A 25,316-nucleotide genomic window follows, 5' to 3' on the forward strand; every position below is an offset into this window, starting at 1 on the left:
TGAAGAGATGCAGCTGAAGTTATTGAATCAGAGGTTTCAGAACTGAAAAGAAACTCAAACATTTTGATCTAATAATTTCTCGAGGGGGCGGAGCCAAGATGGTGACAAGAAGGGATCCAGTCTTAGGCGCTCTCTGACAAAACTTGAAACTAAGGACTCTAACTAAACTTTCGAGAGACAGAACCCACAAAGGGACCCAGAGAGGCAGTTCTCTAATAATTTCTCATTTAGCAGATCATGAAATTGAGGATAAACCAGTTTTCCATAATTTTCTGCTGTGTGTGTGTGTGTATGTGTAACATATAGACCCATACTTAATTTTTACATTTTATATATGAAAATGTTCACTTGAGAATATAGGCACATAATATACTTAAAATACATGTGTATGTATATATATAATATATGTCATATGCTGCAGGTATATTGAATATATTTGTATAATATGTTCAGAGCTATGCACATAATATACCCACAGTAGAAGTATGTTATCTACATTTTATATATGTAGCCATATATAATATATATATATTATAAATAAATACATATATATTCAGTTTACTTGATCACTGAAGTATGGCATAGTAGATGGAAAACTATCCTCAGAATTGGGAAGACTTGAGATCAGATACTGTATTTGAAAATCAGCTTTGTTTCCCTACCCCCAAGTTTCTTTATCTTTTCGTACCCTAGGTAATTCTCTAAGATGTGCTCAACAAGATCCATAAACTTTATAACCAGATTCTTTTTCTTAGTCCTGTGATTTTGTCTTAGTGTTTGACTTAATGTTTCTTGTCTTGTGGAAACATTAACTTTTGTTTTATCCATTGTCATTTTCAAGAAACTTTTAGTTTTCCTTCAAATCTCTCATTTCTTTTCAAATTATTTTTCTCTAGTGTTATTTAATTTGTGTTATCACTTAAAAATTCTGTAGTGCACTTAATCATCCAACTAAGAAAATTATTGGTGAATGGAACATAAGCATGGGAACAATTAATAATAGCTGGCAATTATATTGTGCTGGTTTTCGAAGAATCAGAAGAACTAGAGACCAAACTATTAACATTCAATGTATTATGGAGAAAGCAAGGGAGTTCCAGTAAGCACCTACTTTACATCAGGTGTTATGGTAAACTCTTTTTTTTTTTTGCAACTTATAAAGTTGCCAAGACAGAGAAGTGATTTTCTTAGTCTTCCATAGCCAGTATTATGGTAACCATGGGACTTGAACTCAAATCTTCATGTTTCTGAGACCTGATCATTCTTCATCCCCCCATAGCTGCCTTTCCATAGTTCTAGGTAGATATATTTAAATAAGTGTGCTTTAAAGAATTTAATTGGAGAGATTTATTTCCTGAAGATTGAAGGTATCTACTTTGAGGTAGTATATGGTGACTTCACATGTGAAGATACTGGACTTTTTCAATGCTTAGTTTCTCTTGCAGTGGATTGATGAGCCTCTAGATTATGGTCACAGAAGTATGTCACTAACACTTGAGTCGACTTCAAGCTCCAAATGCAATTTTTTTTAAAGAACTAGAAGATATTTTCAAGAAGCCAAATAAAATAAAAAAACCTTTATCTGAATAAAATCAAAGCTACTATGGAAGCTTAGGAAATGCTAAGAGCATTGAAAGAAAGCACCATTGGGGCAGCTTGGTTGTGCAGTAGATAGAGCACCTGCCTTGGAGTCAGGAGTACCTGAGTTCAAATACGTCCTCAGACACTTAATAATTACCTGACTGTGTGGCTTTGGGCAAGCCACTTAACCCCATTGCCTTGCAAAAACCAAAAAAAAAAAAAAAAAAGGAAAAGAAAAAGAAAAAAAGAAAGAAACCACCATTGCCTGGGAAAAGACCAACCTTTGGGAAGCCAGCTACCATATTAGGTATTCTTCATATACTCTGTCTTCAAATGCCGTAGAGCAGATCTTGTCTTTTGTCACAAAGTAGATACCTGCCTTATGGCCCTATTCCTTCCATCCAGGGATTGCATAGATTTCTCAGTGGAATCAGGAAAGTGATAGTGCCCATTGCCTGAAAGCATTGAACAAAAACATTTGGGCAACTTCCTTTTATGCCTAGAGCTCTCTCATAGTTACTTGAGACATTAACTTGAAGAATTTAGCTGGGAAGTAATTAAAAACCAGGCTGCCTTGGCAGACAGTATCACATACAAAAAAATTACTGACTTGGAGCTTCTGCAATCTCTTTGTCTTTCATGCTTCATATCCCAGGGTATAGTAATTTAATTGGACTTTAATGTTTTGTCATAACAAGAACATTCTGGCCTCATGTTCATTGTGGATATTCTATAATTCAGACCATCAGAGGTCTGGCCTAAATGTTCCTAGTGGATGTTCTATATTTCAGACCATCAAAGGTCATTGCTCTCTCCTGGGAGTCTTGAAACTCAGCCATCTCCAACAGTCTATTCTATTCTATTCTATTCTATTCTATTCTATTCTATTCTATTCTATTCTATTCTATTCTATTCTATTCTATTCTATTCTATTCTATTCTATTCTTAAATTCTCCTGGGAAGGAGACTCAGTTGCCATCTTTGATAATTTAAACCTTTGAACCCCTATGTTTAAGAACCTTATGCTGATGTGGATAGCATGTCAAACATGTCATCAGCAGGTTCAGTCCTTTGGTCATTTCTGACTCTTCATGACTACTTCAGCCATAGCATTCCAGTGTGTTCTTTACAAAGTTATTGAAATGATTTTCCATTTCTTTCTCCAGTAGATTAAGAAAGGTTAAGTGACTTGTCAAGGTTCACACAGCTAGCATCTGAGGCTGGTTTTGAACTCAGGTCTCTCTTACTCCAGACCCGGCACTCTATCCACTGAACCAGCTAACTTTCTATCATCAGTAAGACCTAAGTTCAAATTCCATCTTTGACCTTTACTATCTGTGTGACCAAGTGCATCACTTAACAACTCTGGGTCTTAGTTCCTCAACTATTAATGTGAATAATAGAACCTATAGTACCTATTCCTGGAGTTGTATGAGGATTAAAGGAGATGATAATATACATAATTTCACCAAAGATTTAACAACTTAAAGCTGACCTAAACCATTTGGAACAATGTGTATATAAGGATTTTTGCAAAATTAATGTGCTCTCTTTTTAAAACTTGTTTTATGTTTTTTCTTTTTCTCATATTTTTCTCTTTTACTTCTGTTTCTTCTTTCACAACTTGATTATATGAAAATATGTCAAACATGATTGTACATGTATAATGGGAAGAGGAGGGAAGAGAGGGAGGGAGAAAAATGTGAAACTTAAAAGTTTACAAAAGGATGAATGTAGAAAACTATCTTTTCATGTAACTGAAAAATAAAATAACATTCATAAATTAATGTGATATGTATTAGTCATTATTATTGAGTCTTGGAAGTTTTAGGCTGGATGTATAAGTTTAGTTTGCTCTCTGACTTTGAAAAAGATGACAACTTCCTGATTCCTGCTAGGGGTATATGCTCATTTATTCTCTTTTAGACTAACGATCTTAAGATCATAGATTTAGGGCTGGAAGGGACTTCTCCAGCAATCGAGCTCAGCCCTCACATTTTACAGATGAGGAAGATCAAGGTCATTGAGATTAAGTGACTTACCCAAGCTTACACAATTAACATGCATTAGAAGTGGGGCTTGAAGCCTGGAAATCAAACAAACAAGAATGGATTTAGATAGCCAGATCTGGATAGGAACAGGGGAAGGAAAGGTAAGGGAATAAACATATATTAGGTAGCTACCATGTCCCAGATAACTTCACAAATATCATGTCATTTGTTTTTTTACTGTGTTGTAGGTGATATTGTTATCCTTATTTTGTAGTTGAAGAGGATGAAGTTAAATGATTTACCCAAGGTCTCATGGTTACTAAGTGTTCAGCTCTGGTCCCAACCGAAGGGCTTTGGGATGATACAGTAATCCTTTATTGTTCCCTTTGACTCTGGAGAGATCTGGACCTGATGAGTGACCAAACCCATTTAGAAGAGGACAAGAAGAATTGAGAAATAACAACCTTATCCCTCTTTTGAACACCTTTTTTCAGTTGGGGGGAAAGAGATTCTCTCCAATTCTGCTCCCCAGCAGCAGCTATGGTATCTTAGATGGGAGTGAGAACATGTATTGGCCTGGAAAATGTGACCCCTAAGACTGGACCTCAGTTCTTGGTGGGCTCTTCTGTTTTGTGTTTCTTTCTCTGAGCACACAGGGCCAAAGGTCAATACTAAGAAGCCTTGACCTAGCAAGCTTAAGAGTTTGGGAGTTCCAGAATCAGGAGCAGACTGCAAATAAACACCCCCACCCCCACACCCCCATGAAAATTCTGCAGCTTAAGGGCTAAAACCCAAGCTTTGAACTGGGCCTATGAAGTAGTCAGTTGTACAGTGAATTATGAATACCAGACCTGGAGTCAGGACCACTCATTTTCCTGAGTTCAAATCCAGCCTCACATACTTACTAGCTGTGTGGCAAGTCACTTAACCAGCTTTGATTAACCTCTTGAAACAAAGTCTGTCAAGTAAACCATGGGATTCTAGAATTAATCTTAATCCTATTTGCTTCAATTTCTTCTTCTGTTAAAAAAAAAGAAAAAAGAGTTTAGAGAAGAAAATGGCAGACCATTCTGCCATTTCTGCAAGAAAACCCTATTGTCAGACACAAGTGAAATGACTGAACAACTACAACAAATGTTCTGGCTTACTAGACAGTCTGGAGTTATGAGATACATAGGCAGCCTAAGTCAGAGATGACTATAAAAATACTACCACAATTCCAACATGTACTTCATGTTTTAATTATTTTTTATTCATCACAGATCATTATCTTACTTCACTAAAACCACAGGATGGATTCCTGGCAGAGGAATCAACCCTGGCTGACAAACTGACCTTTCTGAAAGACAAAGAAATGCCTTCTTAAAGTTGAATTTTGATAACTTTTTCATCTGTACTTTATGGATGAGATCAAGCCAGATCTAGTGCTGCAGAGTGCCTCAGAGGTTACCTTATCCAACTCTTTCACTTTACAGATGAGTAAAACAATGGTGTGCAAAGAACTGACTTTTCGGGGTAGCTAGGTGGCGTAGTGGATAAAGCACCGGCCCTGGAATCAGAAGTACCTGGGTTCAAATCTGATCTCAGACACTTAATAATGACCTACCTGTGTGGCCTTGGGCAAGCCACTTAACCCCATTTGCCTTGCAAAAAAACCAAAACAAACAAAAAAAGAACTGACTTTTCCAAGGAAGAAGGGATAGTGACAGGGGTTGTATATCATCAGTCAATACTTCTTTTGGGCACACTTAGATTTCTTTTCTGTTTTAAGCATTTCTTTCATGGTGGAGGAAATAGTTGTCCTATATCTTCTATCTATTACTTTGTATAGAGTTCCTTTTTCTAGAAGGGACCCTATTAATCCACCTTAGATACAAGTCAAACCAAGACTTTACTTAAGATATTCTGTTGTAGGGGCAGCTAGGTGGTGCAATGGATAGAGCACAGATCCTGGAGTCAGGAGGACCTGAGTTCAAATTTGACCTTAGACACATGATAATGTCCTAGCTGTGTGACCTTGGGCAAGTCACTTAACCCCACTGCCTTGCAAAAACTAAAAAAAGAATAAAAATATTAAATAATAAGATATTCTGTTGTAATAAAGAGGAGCAAAATAAATTATGTAGGAGAAGAGCCTGAACTTCTCTTTTTAAAGAAGTCAGAGCCTCTCAAGACTAAATTTGGGTTCACTTGAACTAGAGTCAAGGCTCTTTGGCTCTGGTTTCCAAATGATATTGACTCTCTGTTATGCTAGATCTAGTATTTAAAAGTCCAGCAAAAGCTCCAAATTCTTACTTTTCTTTATTTTAAAACAAGAATGAATGCAGGAAGCATCCCTGTTTTTGTGCTCTTCTTTTGAAAGACATATTCTCTCTCTCAGTAGTTGTAACCTGACTTTTATAAATTGACATTAATTTCAGCACCTTTATAATCATAAAATCTCTTTATAGCCTGTAGTTGCCAAGCAATAAAGGACAAAGTACTGAATCTTTACTTTCCTGACCAAAAAAAAAAAGGGTTCCTTTTCTCCATTTTGGTCTTGAAGTAATTAGTTTCTAGAAAAGTCAAAGGATTAAGATTAATTCCAGAATCCCATGGTTTATTTGCCAGACTTTGTTACAAGAGGTTAATCAAAGCTGGAAGGAATAGGTTTATGGTCTTAATCTGATGACCTCATCATTCTAGAGTACTTTGGTCCTATTGTCGAATAAATCTGAAGTTTTGAACAGAAATAAACTTCAGGGAGAGAGAGTATTGTTCTTTTTTTCTTGAGTACAGTGATTTGGAATTTCAACCTCCATTTCTCCCCCCCCCCTTTTTATTTAGTCCCTCATTTACATGTTTTTAATTTTGGTTTTCTAAAATTTTGAGTTCCAAATTATTTCTCTCTCTCCTGTGTCCCCATCTCCACAATTTAATATAAATTATATTATATATTATATTGTATATTATATTAATATAAATCATACATGTGCAGTCATACAAAATGTATTTACAGATTAATCATATTCATAAAGAAAACAAGGAAATTAAAGAAAGTTTTAAAAAATTATCTTTTATCTCTATTCAGACTATAAATTCTTTCTCTAGAAATGGATAGTATTTTTCATCATAAGTTCTGAGAAGTTAGCTGAGAAGAGCTAAGTTATTCATAGTTGATTATAATATATTATATATTATTATATATTATATATTATAATATATCATAGTTGATTATAATATAATATACTGTTACTGTGTGCAATGCTCTCCAGGTTTTGCTCAATTTACTTTACATCACTTCAAATTTTTCTTAAAGCATTCTTCTTTGTCATTTCTTTTAGTATAATATTATTCCATCACAATCATATGCATAACTTGTTCAGCTAATCTCCAATTCATGGACAATCCTAATAAATATTTTTGTATAAATAATTCCTTTTATTTTTATCTCCTTGAGATGCAGACCTTGTAGTGTTATTTCTGGGTCAAAGTGTACTCTTTGGATAAAGTTCCAAATTATCCTCCAAAATGGTTGGTTTAATTCACAACAACACCATCATTGCATTAATGGCTCCATTTCCCCACATCCTCTTCAACAGTTGTCATTTTCCTTTTCTGTCATATTAGCTAATATGCTAGGTATGAGATGGTATCTCAGTTATTTTAATTTTCATTTCTCTGATCAATAGTTATTTATAGCATTTTTTACAACTATAGATAGCTTTGATTTCTTCTTCTGAAAACTGTTCATATCTGTTGTTGATTTATCAATTACAGAATAATTTATATTCTTATAAATTTGACTTTGATCTCTATATATTTGAGAAATGTGACCTTTAGAGAAAATTGCAGTAAATCTCCTCTTATCCCCTCCCCACTTTCCTGCTTTCCTTCTAATCTTGGCAGAATTGTTTTTGTTTGTATGCAAACTTTTTAATTTAATGTAATCAAAATTATCCATTTTGCATCCAGTTCTCTATATCTCTTGTTTGGTCATAAATTGTTCCCTCATCTGTAGATCTGACAGGTAAAAATTTCTATGCTCCCCTAATGTGTTTGTGATATTATCCTGTATGTTTAAATCATATACCCATTTGACCTTGTCTTGATATATGGTGTGAGATGCTCGTCTGCTTCTCGTTTCTGCCAAACTACTTTCTAGTACTTCCTGTCAATATTTTAGAGAGTTCTTGTACCAAAAATTTGGATCTTTGGGTTTATCAAACACTAAATTATTATGGCCATTTACTACAATCTATTGTGTACCTAATCTATTGCACTGATTCACCACTCTATTTCTTAGTCAGTACCGGATTATTTTGATGATCACTGCTTTTATAATACTGCATGAGATTTGGTACTAGTAGCCTATTTTTTTTTTTTTGCAAGGCAAACGGGGTTAAGTGGCTTGCCCAAGGCCACACAGCTAGGTAATTATTAAGTGTCTGAGACCAGATTTGAACCCAGGTACTCCTGACTCCAAGGCCGGTGCTTTATCCACTACGCCATCTAGCCACCCACATTTTTTCTTCTTCTTTGATTCTCTTGATATTCTTCCAGATTAATTTTGTTATTTTTTTCTTGCAATGTAAAATAATTTTTGATAGTTTGATTAGTATAGCATTAAATGAATAAATTAATTTAGGTAAAATTGTCATTTTTATATTGACTTGGCATATCCATGAGCAATTAATATTTTTGATTGTTTAGATCTGATTTTACTTGCATGAAAAATCAACCTCCCTTCAGAAAAACTGAACTATAAGAAGTAACTAAATAATTGTAAGCACCTCTTTTTCAGTCAAGTATTTAATGAGAAAAGTCAAGGGTGGCTTTAAAATAGATTGAAACATTTTGCCTTTGACTGTCAAACATGTCACTCATCTATAGAGTGTCAGTTTGGGAAGAAATGAATTCTGAGGGATAAATTAAATTCTTTACTCGTTGAAATGGTACTCAAAGAAATACTCAACTTCTCTCTGAGGAACAAATCAATTAGTTACTTGTTACTGCAATCAATTCAAGAAAAGTGAACAAATTAACATTGGACCATCAGAAACATTTTGCTCAGTCTACAAATTTTCTCAAACTTGTGGGACTCTCGTAAAACTCCCCAAAGACTGTAAGAACAACTTTATTTTTATTTGATTTGCAAATTCTACATTCATAAATCTCAAATATTGAGTAAACAGAATAAGGGGTTCTATTCCTCTAGTTCTGGGTCTCCATTGTATTCCTTTTTCCTCTCTATATATACCATTTGTAGTGGAGCTTTTGTTGACATAGACTCACTGATCTTCCCACTCTCTCTGAATACACCCTCTTTATAACTTGTAGTGATAATTATTAATTTTTTATGGACCCTTGTGATTTCAGGGGACTTAGGAGCTCCCAAAATTAAAATCTCTCATCAATATAGATTCTCATCAATTCTCATCAATTCAACTGCCTTAGTTGCCTGAGACATTGAAAGGACCAGTATGTGTCAGGGACTTGAACTCTGGTCCTGTTGATATAAAGGTCAGTTTTCTATCTCCTACACAAAGACATAGACACACATACATGCACACACATAATACATCACACACCACCACTAATACTGGCACCACTCTGTACCTCTCATTTTAGTAATAGTTAATATTTATGAGCCATTTTTAAGATTTGCAAAGTGTTTTTCATACATATTTCATTTTTCACAACAATCCAGAGGCAATATTTCCTCCATTTTACAGATGAGGAAACTGAGGCTTACCCTTGGTTATAATAGGTCAATGTCAGAAACAGCATTAGAACACAGGTCCTCTTGACCTTAATTCAAGGGTTGTTCCTCTTTCCACAATACCCCTCTATCATATGGAGTTGATTGAGATTCATGGAGATAAAGGGACAATATATCTGGTGGGATTTGAAACCATGTCTTCCTGATTCCATCTGAATCTAACCCCTCTGGACACTACATTACTCTTCTTCCCTCTCTCTTACAAATATTTTTAAAAAGAAAATGTGGAGAAATGTTCTTTTTTTAAAAATTGAATTAAAAGTTACTTTCTAACTTTCTAGTCACTCTAAAAATAGATCTGTTGATATCATTTAAGAGGCTTTAACAGTCTAAAGAGACAAAAAGGACTCCTATAAGTTGTCCCTTGCAAAGTCCATGAGTTAACCTCTAGCCTCAGTTTTTTTCCTATGGTTACCCTCTTGAAAGACATTTTCTTGTGTTTCCGTATATAAACATAGGGTTCAAATCTGGAGCTATTTAAAGAAATATGCCTTTTGAAAGTAATCAGATATAAAATTTAATGTGTTAGGAACATTGATTAAATAAATATTGTATCCATATGTTCCAAAGAATATTTTGGGATCTATAGATATATAGCATTTTCATAAAGGAAGGACAGATATATACCTTCTGTGACCAGAAACTTGTCAACAATGTTATGGTGAGTGATTGTTGAATTAATGTTAGTGCAGAGCCAACCTCTATTCCTCTTCCTGTGTCACAGGAGCTAATAATTAGGAAAACCCTTAGGTGTGGAGGAAAGGTAATCATTACCTAGGACAGTGGAAGAAGAATGGTTGAGTTGGTAAAAGAACAGTAAGGAATCAAAAATCCAGGTCAGGCTGGTTACCTGGATGATTGAGATCCAAGGGGCTAAGAGAGGGAGGTTGTCAGTCAAGGATTCACACCTATGGGAACCTAGGGGGAAACCTATGGGAGCTGTAGGAAATTAGGAAATCCAAAGAATATTCGGGAATTGGGTGGTTTTTTCCAATTCAACAAAATTTTCTATACTTTTGATATTATTTATTAGTGTGGAAACTTATAAACTGAATCCCTTGTTATCTGCTGGGCAATGGATGAATATACATATTTAAGCTCACATGATCACTAATTTTTACATTTATTTTCTTTGCAATTAATTCTTAATCCCAGTCCTCCAATAATATTTTATCACTTTTTCCTTTAACTAGCAACACTGACTAAAATATTAGAAATGACATGTAAGGGGCGGCTAGGTGGCGTAGTGGATAAAGCACTGGCCCTGGAGTCAGGAGTACCTGGATTCAAATCCGATCTCAGACACTTAATAATTACCTAGCTGTGTGGCCTTGGGCAAGCCACTTAACCCCGTTTGCCTTGCAAAAACCTAAAAAAAAAAAAGAAATGGCATGTAAGATTTATTCGTGATCTGATTATTGAGTTGTTTCAGTCATATCTGATTCCCCATAATCCCATTTGGGGTTTTCTTAGCAGAGATACTAGAGTGGTTTGCCATTTCTTTTCCCAGATCATTTTGCAGATGAGGAAACTGAAGTACACAGAGTTAGGTAATTTGCCCAAGATTTCATAGCTAGTATGAGGACAGATTTGAACTTGAGGCTTCCTGACTGATAAGATAAAGAGGTTAGTAAAACAAAGGAAAGAAGTGACTTGCCAAAGATTATGTGTGTGTGTGTATGTGTAAATAATTATATGTGCAAATATATGTACTAAGTGGCAGTGCTGAGACACAAACCCAAATCTGCTTTTCCAGTATAGTGCTTTTCCTTTATTCCATATTTCTCCACTAAAAAAAAATTGAAGGACAAGTAGTGAAAGTGATCTATCATTTAATTCATATTTTGATTTAGCTCCTTCCTAACTGGGAAAATAATATGTAGAAAATGAATTGTTGCAGAAATTCTTTATGTCTTAAATTCTAATGTTAAGCATTTGCTGCCCTGTGGCAAAATAAAATAAATCTTCTGGAATTGTAACTTTTCATCTGAGACTTGGATTTAATCAAAAGATCTAGGTTTGAATCTTGGTTTCACTACTTTACTACTTGCACAAGTCACTCTCCCTCTAGGCTTAAATTCCTTTGCTATAAAATAAGGAAGTGGGAATATAGGTCTTTTTTCAGTTCTAAATCCTTTGAAGTTATGAAGACAGTGAGATATATTTCAGAGAGGGAAGGGGGAAGACAGTAATTATAGTTGCATGGGGGCAATACATCTCAGTTGAATGGAAACTAGTATGTTTGATTTGGGAACTTGATTTTTATCTTTTGTTAGGACTTGGGAGGCTAGGGGGTTAAGATGGTGAATCACCACTTTGGAAAGTTCCATTAAAACATCTCATTGCAAAGGTGACAGCTGGGGAGGGGAATTATTGATTTTCATTCTGCAGAGTATTTACAGTGCCAGGAAATAGGTAGATGGCTGGCATATGACCTAGCACTTGGAGAGCAGCCTTACTGCTGAGGTTTGTGGATAGAATTGTGGTGAATAGATTACCTTATTGGGTGTGAGAAGATTAAGTGAGAGCTGGAGACTCCACACCCTCTACTTTACCTTCCTTATATATTGGATCTAAGTAGGTTCTCAAAGTCCAAGAGGTTTGTTAACTGCTCCTGCTACTTTTGCATGTGAAAGGAAGGCTTCTAGAACAAATGATTTGAGGTGGCAGGAAATTGGCTAGGAACACTTCCTCAGAAGCCTTTCCTTCCCTCCTCCCCCTCCTTCCTCCCTTCCCTCCTTCCTCCCTTTCTCCATTTCTCCCTTCTTTTCATTCCCTTCTCTCTGCCCACATAGGGTATCACACTTGTAGATTTCTTTTTAAGGACCATTCCTTAAACCCAAATAACTTTATTTCACATTGATTGGCCAATAATAAGGTCCAGACCAAGCCCCACTTGGCCACTCACTGGTTCAGCCCTGATTGGCTTGGAATGAACATAAAAAAGTTGTTTCTATTCTGGCCAGAAACCACAAGGTCTTCCCTTCTTAGACTGATTTTTCTTTTGACTAGATAAAAGGCCAGTCTTTGCCTCAATTCTTTCTTATCTAGCCTCAGTGTCTGATTGGGCATGGCCTCAGGCAACCTCAGATCTGTTAACAACCTTAGCTTAGAAAGACCAAGGTCTCCCACTGCATCCAGGGCCATTTCCAATTATCCTGATTTTTAACTGGCTTCTGGCCTCATCTAGCTCTGGAGGAAAAGGTGAGGCTGGTGACTTTGCACAGCCCTCCCTCACTTATATTCAATTCGCATGCTTGCCATGGCATTAACTTCCTGACATCACGGTCCTTTTTGAGAACAACAACACCTCCCCCCATTGCAGACCCAGATGATTTTGTAGACGGGAGGAGTTAAGATTCACATAGCTTTTTGTTCTTTATTAGCATGGAGCCCCCTCAAAAATGTCTTGAAAAGGAAACACAAGTGGAAAATCAAGGGCTCCCTGAAGTTAAAAGGAGTTATCTAACTCTAAATCAAATAGACCTTAAACCTTTTCATGTGACGAAGTCAGTAGAAAAGACAAATCAAGTCTACAACTATCTGGCTGGGCTAGGCTCCAAAATATCTTTTTATTTAAGGTTGACACTAGGAATTGTAAAAGAAGGAAAGAAGAAGGGAGGGAAGAAAAAGAGGATAGGAAAAAGGGAAAGAGAGGAGGGTTAATGTGTTATAGTTACTTGCCTTACTGATAGTTTTTATCATCTAACTGACTAGACATATTGATAGGAACTTTTGAACTGTGTTTTGATGCCAAACAACAGTAAGAGTAGCAACAATATAGCCATAGCTGAATCAAGAAGAGAAATTATATTATACTTAAAGGCTTCTTGGATAATAAAACAACATCAGTATTTAGTATATATGCACTGAGTAACATGGTAAGTAAATATATGAAAGACAAATCAATGAAATTAAAGGAGAATCAGACATTAATAACTAATTAATAATAATCAATTAGACATTAATAGTTGGAGACCTCAAAGTGACCCTTTCAGATGGAAAAAAACCCAAAACAATAAATTAAGAACCTTGGAAAATTTAAATCGAACAAGCTCTCCTTCTCTCTCATTGGAGAAAGTTTAAGGCAGATATTGCAAAGATCCTCCACCATTTAAGAAGGATTCTCAAGGCATTCACCTCGACCTCGACTTAAAAAAAAATCTTCAGAAACTCATCAGTTGGAAAGATAAACTCAATGTCTTCATCACTACATGCTCCTGGGGTCCTCCCTCCCTTGCTAGAGAGGGTGAAAGGTGAAATATTAGAGAAATCCTCCAAGATCCTCCACCATTTAAAGATGCCAGGGCACTTTACCTTAGCATTTTGAACTTCCTGATCCAGAAATGGATCATTCTACAAAATGACATCAACTCTGTAACTCATCCCTCCTTGGATCATTTCCTACTCTGCCACAAGATTTTTATAATACTGGATACCGTTTAGATTCTCTTTCAGTTTCTTTTAATGTGTTATCTTCCCCCCCTTTGAGAGTTCCTTGAGGAGAGAGAGACTATCTGATGTATTTCTTTGTATCTCCGTCACCTAATGTATTTTTACATGTGTTCTACCTATGTAATATATCCCATATTTCAAAAATAATTTATATACTTATATGTATTTATATGTATAATATTATATATTTTTTATTTGTATATATGCTGAACATGAGAGCTTTACAAAAATTAAACTACAAATGCTCCCTCAACGCTGTAATAATGACAGGGATCATAATTAAGTCAGAGGATATGGGAGTGGTTTTATTAAGTTTTGATTATCTTAAAGAAGAAAAGGCAAATCTTGGGGGGAGAGGGAAAGGGAGAGGAAGAGTGAGTGAAATAATTTCCCATAATTGGGGTATACAAGTAGCAGACTATACAACAAGGAGGAAAAGTTGGGGAGAACAGTTGAAACTTGAACCTTACCTTTAATAGAATGTTTTTGAAGGAGGTAGAGGCAGAGCAGATAAAGTACTGGTCCTGGAGTCAGGTAGAATCCTCTTCCTGAATTCAAATATGACCTCAGACACTATTTATGTGACCCTGGACAAGTCACTTAAATTTGTCTGCCTTATTTTCCTCATTTGTAAAGTGATCTGGAGAAGGAAATGACAAATCACTCTTCTATCGCTAAGAAAACCCCAAATGGGGTTAAGAACAGTTGAACTTAACTGAAAAAATGACTGAACAAGAATACATATATACATAGACTTGAGTAGAGAAATATATTCCACTTAATAGAGAAATTAGAGATTATGAGGAGAGGGAACAGGGAGAGTAAGAAGTAGGGTATATTTAAGGAGGGTTTGGTAATAAAACTAACTGAGAAGGGGGCATTATGACTTGGGTTTTTTTTCAATATTTAATATTTATTCTCATTTTGTACAAATAATGTTTTTTATACATTAATAAAATATTCTTGTTTGAGTCAACAAAATACCCCTCCCCCTAAAAATATAGATTCACTTGAATGATAAAGTAAAGGGGAGAGAAAAAAATTAAAATTAATAAAAATAATAATAATAATTGTAGGTATGGACAGGTGGCTCAATGGACAGAGTACCAGCCCTGGAGCCAGGAGCACCTGAACCCATATCCGGCCCCATACACCCAACAATCACCCAGCCATGTGACATGCAAGCCACCCCAACCCCACTGCCCTGCAAAAACCCCCCAAAAGAAAAAAAAGACCCAAAATAAAATAAAATAGTAATAATAGTAGGGGTGACTGCGTGGCAGACAGAGCATTGACCCTTGAGCCAGGAGCACCTGGGTCCCAATCCGGCCTCAGACACCCAAAGATCACCCTGCTATGCAGTCCCAGGCAAGCCACCCAGCCCCATTTGCCCTGCACCTGCCCCCCCCAAATAATAATAATAAAAAATGTGCTTGAGTCTTTGTTCCAACACAAATAACTCTGTCGCGGGTGGATCATATTCTTTATGATAAGTCCATGGCAAAAATTACTTCCATATTTTTCCACCATTGTCATTGCTGATCACAACTCCCTCCTTTCTTATTTCTCCACTACCATGTACTATATTTTCTCTCTCCTTTCACTCTGACTCTGCTGTAGGATAGCTGAGTGGTGTAGCAGACAGATCCCTGGCCCTGGGGCCAAGAGGCCCTGAGCCCCCCTACCACCCCTTAGGCCCAGCATCCACCTGGCCCTATGGTCCCGGACAGGCCATCCAATCCCAGCCCCTTGCAAGAAGTGAAAAAGAAAATGTGTTATATCTGACCACTCTCTCCCCATGGTCCATCCTCTCCTCCATCACTCACATCCCCCCCCTTCCCCCTGTTCCCCCTTCTTACTCCAGATGTCTATACCCCATTGAGTATATATCCTGTTTCCTCTCCTAGCCACCCTTGATGAGAGCGAAGATTCCCTCATTCCCCCTTGCCTTCCCCCCTTCCATATCATTGCAATAGCTCATTGTAATACAGAAAAATCTTATTATATGAAATATCTTGGCCTATTCCCCCTATCCTTTTTCTTTCTCCCATTACATTTCCCTTTTTTTCTATTGACTCCATTTTTACACCATATTTTATCTTCAAATTCAGCTTTTTCCTGTGCTTCAACTATAAAAGCTCTTTCTACCTGCTCCATTGACTGAGAAGGCTCATATGAGTATTATCAGTATCATTTTTCTATGCAGGAATACATGCAGTTCATCATCATTAAGTCCCTCATATTTTCCCCTTCTCCTCCAATCTCTATGCTTCACCTGAGTCCTGTATTTGAAGATCAAACCTTCTGTTCAGCTCTGGCCATTCCAACAGGAACATTTAAAATTCCCCTGGTTCATTGAAAGTCCATCTTTTTCCCCTGGAAGAGGACATTCATTTTTGCTGGGTAGTTGATTCTCAGTTGAATTCCAAGCTCTTCTGCCTTCCAGAATATTATATTCCAAGCCCTACGAGCTTTTAAGGCATTTGCTGCTAAGTCCTGTGTGATCCTGACTGCAGCTCCATGATATTTGAATTGTGTCCTTCTGGCTGCTTGTAATATTTTCTCTTTGACTTGGGAGTTCTGGAACTTGGCTATAATACTCATGAGGGTTGGTTTTTTGGGGATCTCTTTCTCGGGGAGATCGGTGGATTCTCTCCATTTCTATTTTGCCCTCTGCTTCTAGGATATCAGGGAAATTTTCCTGTAGTAATTCTTTTTAAAATGATGTCAAGGCTCTTTTCCTGATCATGACTTTCAGGTATTCCAATAATTTTTAAATTATCTTTCCTAAGTCTGTTTTCCATATCAGTTGTTTTTTCAATGAGATGTTTCACATTTTCTTCTAATTTTTCATTTTTTTGTTTTTGAAGTAATGAGTCCTGATATCTTATAAATTCATCAATCTCCCTGAATTCTATTCTTTGTCTGAAGGATTTGTTTTCCTCAGAGTTTTCTTATCTCTTTTTGCTTTTTAAAGCATTCTTCTCCTCAATAACTTTTTGAACTGTTTTATCCATTTGACCTAAGCTGGTTTTTAGCGTGTTATTTTCTTCAGCATTTTTCTGGATTTCCTCGACTAGGCTGCTGACTTCATTTTCATGTTTTTCCTGCATCTCTCTCATTTCTTTTCCCACTTTTTCTTCTAACTCCCTCATTTGATTTTCAAAGTCTTTTTTGAGCTCTGTCATGGCCTGATCCCAATTTCTGTTTTTCTTGGAGTCTTTAGATGCAGGAGCTTGTGCTTCCTCATCTTCAGACTGAGTATATTGATCCTTCTTAGGATCATAGATAATGTATTTCTCAATGGTGTTCCTCTTTTTTCTCTGCTTGCTTATTTTCCCAGCCTAAGCCTGTTTTGGGGGTACTTCCTGAGTTTTTGGGACACTCCCACAAGGATCTCAGTGTGTGAGGCTCTGTCCTCCCTCCTGGTCTGTGAATGACAATATGTGCCCTCCTCTGCCACAGGGCTGAGGGGGGGGGGCCCTTGCTATTCTATGGGGGGGGCCTAGACTGTGATCAGGATCTGAATGTGTTCAGAGCCCCAGAGTCCTATTCCAGGGGCAGAGCTCTGCAGTCTCTCTCTCTCTTCACTCCCCTCTCTGAGTTCAATGCGCTCAAGCCCTGGGGGCTCCTGCTTACCAGCTCCACCTGCTTCTGTTTCCTGGATCTGGAATGTGGTGGCCATGCTGCTCGCTGTGTGCCCTGAGGGCTGGATGTCAAGTTCTGGCTCTGGCAGAGGTCCCCCCCTGTTCCTCCAGGTTGTGCCTGCTGGTCCCTGGGGTATAGCTCAGGAAACTCCCCTGTTGCTGTGAGCCCGGGGCTCCCAGTGCCCTGGGGCTGCCTCTGCGAGGCTGAAGTTCTTTCACTCTGGTGGGCCACCCCTCTGGCGGGCTGCCCCTCTGACCCCGGGGAGCAGAGCCTTTCTGCTCTTTTCCAGGTTACCTTGAGTAGGAGAACTGCTTCACTGGGTCCATCTGTGGGTTCTGTCTCTGGAAAATTTAGTTAAAGTCTTTACTTTCAAAGATTTGTGAGAGCGCCTAAGACATGATCCAATCTTGTCAACATCTTGGCTTAGCCCCCCCCCCCCCCCCCCCCCCCCCATGACTTGGGTTTTAAAACAAAATAAGGAAACTTTAAGAATATATGGCTGGAGAGAAAAGAATAAAAGCAGGAGAGTGGAACCAAATTGTATTAAGCATAGTGCCCTGATGGCAAACACATTTTCCTCTCTTATTACCATCTTTTTTGCTTAGAAATAAAGAGAGGAAAAAAGTATAAGGGAATGGATTGGAGGGAAATGCAAAATTAATGGACATAATTGTAAATGTGAATGAGATAAATTTGCTCATAAAACAGAAGATGATAGCAAAATGTATTAGGAATAAGAATCCACCAATATGTTTGTATAAGAAATACACTTGAAATATAAAGATTCATATAGAGATAAGGGTTAGAGCAAAATATGAAATGATAGAGATATGTCAGACAAGTCAATAGCAAAAAAGAGACTTGTTTAAATAAAATAGGAAATTATGTTATGCTGAAACATATCGTTAGCAGTGCTTATCATATGAGACATGAATGGCAGAGTGGTTAGATACCTAAAAAAAAAGTTAAATGAGCTAAAGGGAAAACATACAATGCATTTTTAATAGTAGAGGATGGGAACCTTATTTATCTTTTCAGACATAGACAAATCTAACTAAAACCACATTTAAAATTAGTTTAGGTCCCTAATAGAATTTTAGAAAAGTTAAACTATAGACTCCTATTTATTATTGAATGGGAGTAGAAATGGATATACATATTTCTCTGAAGTATTTTGTACCTTTACACAAATTGGTTGTGTATTTTAGAGCATAAAAACCTCACAAACAACTGCATAAAGATAGGAATATTTAAATGAATCTTTTACTGACTACAGTGAATGAATGTATTATTATTAGTAAAGATCCGCTGAAGAAATGATTAAAAATCATCTGGAAACTAAATAGTTTAATCCTAACAAATGGTACATTCAAACAACAAATCATAGAGATAACAGATAATTTTACTAATGATAATAACAAAAATGACACAACATACCCCAAATTTTAGGATATATTTGAACTAGTTCTTAGGGAAAATTTATGCCTCTAAATACCTTCAATAGGAAAGAAAGACTACATAAATGAATTGTGCATGAGACTAGAAAATTAAAAAAGCGGCAAATTTAAAAACCTCATTTGAGCAAAAAAATAGTATCCTGAAAAATCTAAAAAGAAATGAACAAAAATGAAAGTTTAAAGAACTCATTAAATTAATAATTAAACTAGAGTTTAGTTTAAAATTATGATTAAATAAACCAATAGGTAATTTGATGTAAAAAAGGAAAATAGTATGAAAGAGGAAAACATTTATTTATTTTTTTATTTTTTGCAAGGCAATGGGGTTAAGTGGCTTGCCCAAGCTCACACAGCTAGGTAATTATTAAGTGTCTGAGGACAGATCTGAACTCAGGCACTCCTGACTCCAGGGCCAGTGCTCTATCCACTGCACCACCTAGCCACCAGAAAACATTTTAAAAAATAGTTTTATTTAGTTGTTTTTCCTACAACATGCAGCAGTAGTTTTCACCAACCATTTTTTTACAAGGTTTTGAGTTTTACATTTCCCCCCTCCCTCTTTTCGTTCTCCCCTCCCTCTGATAGAAAGCAATCTCATAAAGGCCAAAGAAGAAAATTTATAACAAATAAATAAAGGTAATTTTTAGGACTAATTTGCCAATTATATGCCAATAAAATTGACAACCTAAATAAAATGGCTGCATAGTTATACAAATATAAAATGCACAGATAACCACAACAAGAAATAGAGACTTAATCTCAGAAAAGGAAATTGAACAAATGATAAATGAATTTCCAAAACCAAAAAAAACAACCAAGACCAGATGGTTTTACTAGTGAATTTTGCTTAAAATTCTAAGAAAAACTGATTGCAAAATTACATGAACTGCTTGAAAAAAAGGAAAAGAAAGGGTCATATCAAATTTATTCTATGACATCAATATGGTCTTGATATCTAAAGAGGAGAGAGTCAAAACAAAGAAAATTATAGAATACTATCCCTAATGGACACTGATACAAATATTTTAAATAAGGTATTTAGAATGATTAAAGTATTTCTTAATTATTAACACATATAATCAAGTTGGATTTGTATCAAGAATTCAGGATTACTTTAACAGAAGGAAAACTATTGCAGTGATAGATGAGATTACATGCAAAAACAAAAATTATATCATTAAATGTGGGGAAAGTTTTTGATAAAACATAGCATCTATTTCTGTTAGAATAGAACTATCTTTAATTTGATAAGTAGTACATATCTGAAACCAAGAGCTGTCATTTTGTATAATGCAGATAAGCCAAAGGCCTTTCCAAGAAGATCAGGGATAAATCAATCATGTAATAAAGTAATCAAGAGAAAAACTAAAACAAGAGGATAAACATATGCAAAAGGTAATCCAAATTTTTACTTTTTTTAGATATTTACTTAGAAAATTCTAGAGCTTCAACTAAAGAATAATTGAAGTAATAACTTCAGCAAAGTTGCTGTTTATAATTCCACATAAAATCTTTAGCATTTTCTATGTTACCAACAAACTCCAACAGAAAGTGATAGAAAAATATACTATACTTAAAATAACTATAGGATATATAAAATGCTTTAGAATTTTACCTGCTAAGATACAAAGGAACTATAAAAGTACAAGAAAAGCTCTCTTTATGCAAAAATCAGATCCAAGTAATTGAAGATGTAAATAGCCCATGAGTAGGTTGAAATTAGTATCTAAATTAATTTATTTATTAAGGACCTTAACAATCAAACTATCAAATGATTATTTTAAAAAGTCAGAAATAATTTTGTGTTGATTTTAGTTGTTTCCAACTCTTCTTGACCCCATATGGAATTTTCTTGGTGAAAACACTTGAATGGTTTGCCATTTTCTTTTCCAGCTCAATTTACAGATAAGGAAACTGAGGTATTTAAGGTTAAGTGACTTACCCAGGGTCACACAACTAGTAAATGTCTGAGGCCGGATTTGAATTCAAGAAGAAGCATCTTCCTGACTCCAGGTCCAGGACTACTTAGTTGCTCAGAAATAAATTAGCAAAGTTTATTTGGAGGAATTAACTAGGTGGCAGAGTGGATAGAGCAATGGCCTGGAGTCAGGAGGACCCCTGTTCAAATCCAGCCTCAGACACTTAATACTTACCTAACTGTGTGACCTCAGGCAAGTCATTTAATCCCATTACCTTGTAAAAACCAAAAAAACCCCCCAAAAGCAAGACACTCCAGGGAAAATAATGGGGGGAAAAGTGGAAAGGAAGCGGATCTAGCAGTTCTAGATTTCAAATTTTACTACAAAGATAAATATTGGAATTATTTATTACTAGTTATGATATAGAAAGATTAATCAGTAGAACAAATTAGGTATATAAACAAGCAAAGAAGCATAATAGTCTTGTGTTTAATAAACCTCCAAAGTCACTACTGGACTATATTTCTGAGAAAACTGAAAAGCATTCTGGCAGAAACTATATATGGTATATGTCTCTCTCTCTCTCACCATATTCCTAAGATAAACTCTAAATGAATATATGTATTTGAATACTGTGGTCATTTCATTGGTCAGTGTTCTTTTACTTTCATTAAATGAAATGATGTTGGGCTTGTTCCAAAAGTATAACTGAAGTTTTTTTTAATCTCCTTATCATGTTCTCTCTTAATGTCTATCAATTTTCATCAGTGTAAATTTGTAGGACAGTGTCTTCTTATGGCAATGCCTTATGGCAGTCTTGGGGTAAAAAACCTCATGTTTTATTAGGATTCCTTCTAAATTTATAATGGTCAACTTCATAGTTCTAAAAGTGTAAACTAACAGTTCAAATCCAATCTCAGAGACTTACTAGCTGTGTGACCCTGGGCAAGTTACTTAACCCTGTTTGCCTCAGTTTCCTCATTTGTAAAATGAGCTGAAGAAGTAAATGACAGATCATTCCAGGATCTTTGCCAAGAAAACCCCAAATGGAATCATGAAGAGTCAGATATGATTGAAAAGACAATGAATTACTAGGTGGTAATCTAAGGGTTTTGCACCATGAGATCAAACTTAGAAGGTGCTAAAAGTATTTCTAGTCAGTCAATAAATATTTATTAAGCGCCCACTATATGTTAGGCACTATACCATGCACCTGGGATGTAAAAAGAAGTGAAAAGTTCCTCAGTGCTTGAGAGAGCTAGGACAACCCTGGGAAACCTGTTATGGAAAATGGTATCCTCGTCCAGATGAAGAAAAACAAAACAAAACAAAACAAAACAAAACAAAACAAAACAGAAAACAAAAGAATCTGAATGAACACTATGTTCACTTTTTAAAAATTTCTCTTATGCTTTTCCTCCTTATCTCATGGTTTTCTTTCTTTTCCCTTAGTCCTAATTCCTCATACAGAAAATAACTAATGTAAACATATTAACCAGAAATGTATAGGTACAATGTTCACCAGACAGTTCGATGCTGAGGGGTGGGGGGGGTGGGAAGAGAGGGTGGAAGGAAATTATGCAATTTACAAATATGCATATGCATGTGGGTGAATGTTGAAAAACTTTTGTAGCATGTAAGTGAAAACAAAATAAAATCTCAACTGGGAAAAAATAGAGATGAAAGACAAGGAACCCTCAAGGAATATAAAGTAACAACAAAGCTTAGTGTTTGGATGTGTTGTTAAGTCATTCAGTAGTGTCAGACTCTTTGTGATCCCATTTGGGGTTTTCTTGGCAGAGATCCTGAAGTGGTTCATCATTTCCTTCTCCAGCTCATTTTACATTTGAGGAAACTGAGGCAGACAGGGTGAAGTGACTTGCTCAGGGACACACAGCTAGTAGGCATCTGAGGTCAGATTTGAACTCAGGAAGCTGCTGCCCTTCCCAGTGGAGTGGAATCTCCACTACAGTCCAACTCCTCCTGTTTGTTACAACTTTTGCTGGAATCCTTCTGTCTTTGCTTGGTTTTTCAGCTCATGGAACTAATGAACCTCTGGGGAACCCAGTACTGGATACACATCTGCTGGAAGAGTTCCTGAGAAGTGATTTTGATTTGGGAGACTTGTGAGTAGTAGATGCCATTCTGACTCGTTACCTTTGGACCTCTGGGGGTTGTGGGGGGTGTAGGGTCTGTCTGTACAATTGGCACAAAAACTACTCCTAATGTCCCCCCAAGGGATTCCAGTACTACAGAATCTTCTACCTTTCTGTAAACAGAGCTTACTTATATGTTCAATCAGTTGCGGGAATATTGACCTTGGGTTTTATTTAAATGATTAAATTCACAGAAGGGAGTTGTATAATCTTGGATTTTAAGGATGGCTTATTTTCCCAAGGATCAGGAAATCATTGCATCTTCGTTTTTGAAACTTTGCCACATAACTTCAAATTGATAGTGTCTGACACATATTAAGAACATAATGAATGTTTATTGATTCTTAACTGATTTTTAAATGAGGAATTAGGTTTCTCTCTCACAAGAAATAATTCTTTGTTCTTTTATTCCATTTTCTAATTCCCCACCCTGGCCCCTAAATCAAATCTTAATGATGCCTTTATTGAGGTAGGGGTAGAAAAATTTCAAAATGTTCTAATTCACTTCAAACACACACACACACACACACACACACACACACACACACACACACACACACCTGTGTCTTTAATACTAATTTCCTTTTTGAAAATACTGAATAAATCACTTTTTATAAAATTTAGGACTATAATGAAATTGTATTAGATACAATTTTAGGAACCATGAATCCACTGAAAACCTTATCCTTAAATGGATTCCTAAGTAGTAATCTTGCTACCTAGAATACAATCTACAACATTCATCTGGGAAAGACCTTGAGCCAAAAGCCCTAGGGGGAGGAGGGAAGATATCAGGATAGATGAGGCTGCTGTCAGGGAAGCAGATAGAGTAGAAAAGGTTTCAGTAGATTATTAGATTATAATATATATGTATATACATTATAATAGATATAATAATTATAATTATAATAATAATCTTATATAAATCACAATTACAATATAAATCATATGTTAGCTAACTCTTCTTGCTTCCTGAGTTATAATCTTAGTTGGTTCTTCCCTTTGAAGCAATGCAAATCCACTAAGTGCTTTCTAAATTTTGGCAACCCAGGACAAAGGTCCATTTGCCCTGCTTAGTGCCTTTTACCTAGTTCATCCTATGACTCACCAAAAATTATATATGTAGTCTAGCTTATCTAGACTCCATAGTATTTCCAGTCATCTGAGAACAGTATTTAGATACATGTGATATCCTTGAATTAGGGATGACTCTCAGGCATACATGTCTTATTTAATTAGGTTTTAGCTGAATGTGGAATCAGCCACTTACTTGGAAAATTAGTAAAAGGAAAAAGTGACCACTTCTTGGAAATCTTCAAACCATACAGAAATTATACCTGGCACCTTAGTAAATTCCAGGGATGCATTTTTGGTTTATTATTACTGGAATTCTGGGGTCTTCTATACTCTTGGTGAAGAAATACCTAAAACCTCAATTGTGCAGGATTTTACTTGCTGGAACTTGTACCTCATGCTCTCAAATCATTTGCTGACTTCCAGCTGTCATACCTGATTGACTTATGGCCTCAGTTTTCTTATTTTTTTGACTGCTCATCTGTAGCAACGGGGGTAAGTAGATGCCTTCCATCAGAGGCAAATTACAAAGTAAAATGAAGGAATTCTTGTCAGGAAATGGAAGGGCTTGAAAGCACAGATATTGTTTTCACCTTTTTTTTTTTTTAATTCAACATCAGATCTTTGGAAGAGAAAGCAAGAGATAGGAAATGAACCACTATCTAAGTAAATGATTTTGAAGAGTCAGGTTTGGTTTTCTTTATTAGAGACTAAAATGGCAAATGGTAAGCCAAGGGCTGAATTTCATGGTCCCCTGGATCTCAGTCTGTAAACATGGAGGAGAAAGTTTGTGTCCTCAATTAGCAAGAGATTTATAGGTGCCTGTCACAGCAGATGAGTGTGATGTCTCAACAAGCTTGAAGGAAATAAAGACAGGGCTAGTTTCAGTACAATGGTTTAGCTAGAGAAACCACAGATGAAGCAGTGGACTTGTCCAAGCACAAAGCCAAGATTCCAGTGAGAAGGAAGAGACCAGATCCAAGAAGCTGCTTAGGTTGGTTCCTCACTCTGACATTTGCTTTGTGTCTATGGATCAAATGAGATCCTGACTGTATAAAAAGGCAAATAGGAATATTAGCTGCTAGGATTATTATTATTATTATTATTATTACCTAACTTGTCTCAGTTTTTGATTCCACAATTATAGTTGAGCATAAAGTCTGGCAGGTTTTCCCAAGTTTGAAAGGCTGTGAGTGTAGACTGATAGATGGAATGTCCATTGTCTGAGGACTGCCTCTAATAAGTTTGGAGAGGCTTACCATCAGGTAGGTAGT

General features: G+C 36.2%; 1 protein-coding gene across 1 annotated transcript in view; it reads left to right on the forward strand.

Annotated features, from left to right (window-relative positions):
* Positions 1-25,316, forward strand: part of MYRFL (myelin regulatory factor like) — a 173,443-nt gene that overhangs the window by 272 nt on the left and 147,855 nt on the right. The window contains exon 2 of the mRNA XM_074221048.1: positions 22,848-22,938. Within this exon, the coding sequence (XP_074077149.1) occupies positions 22,848-22,938 (91 nt within the window). The remainder of the gene's footprint in view (positions 1-22,847; positions 22,939-25,316) is intronic.

The sequence above is a fragment of the Macrotis lagotis genome, chromosome 2 (assembly GCF_037893015.1).
Source record: "Macrotis lagotis isolate mMagLag1 chromosome 2, bilby.v1.9.chrom.fasta, whole genome shotgun sequence".
Classification (NCBI taxonomy): domain Eukaryota; kingdom Metazoa; phylum Chordata; class Mammalia; order Peramelemorphia; family Peramelidae; genus Macrotis; species Macrotis lagotis.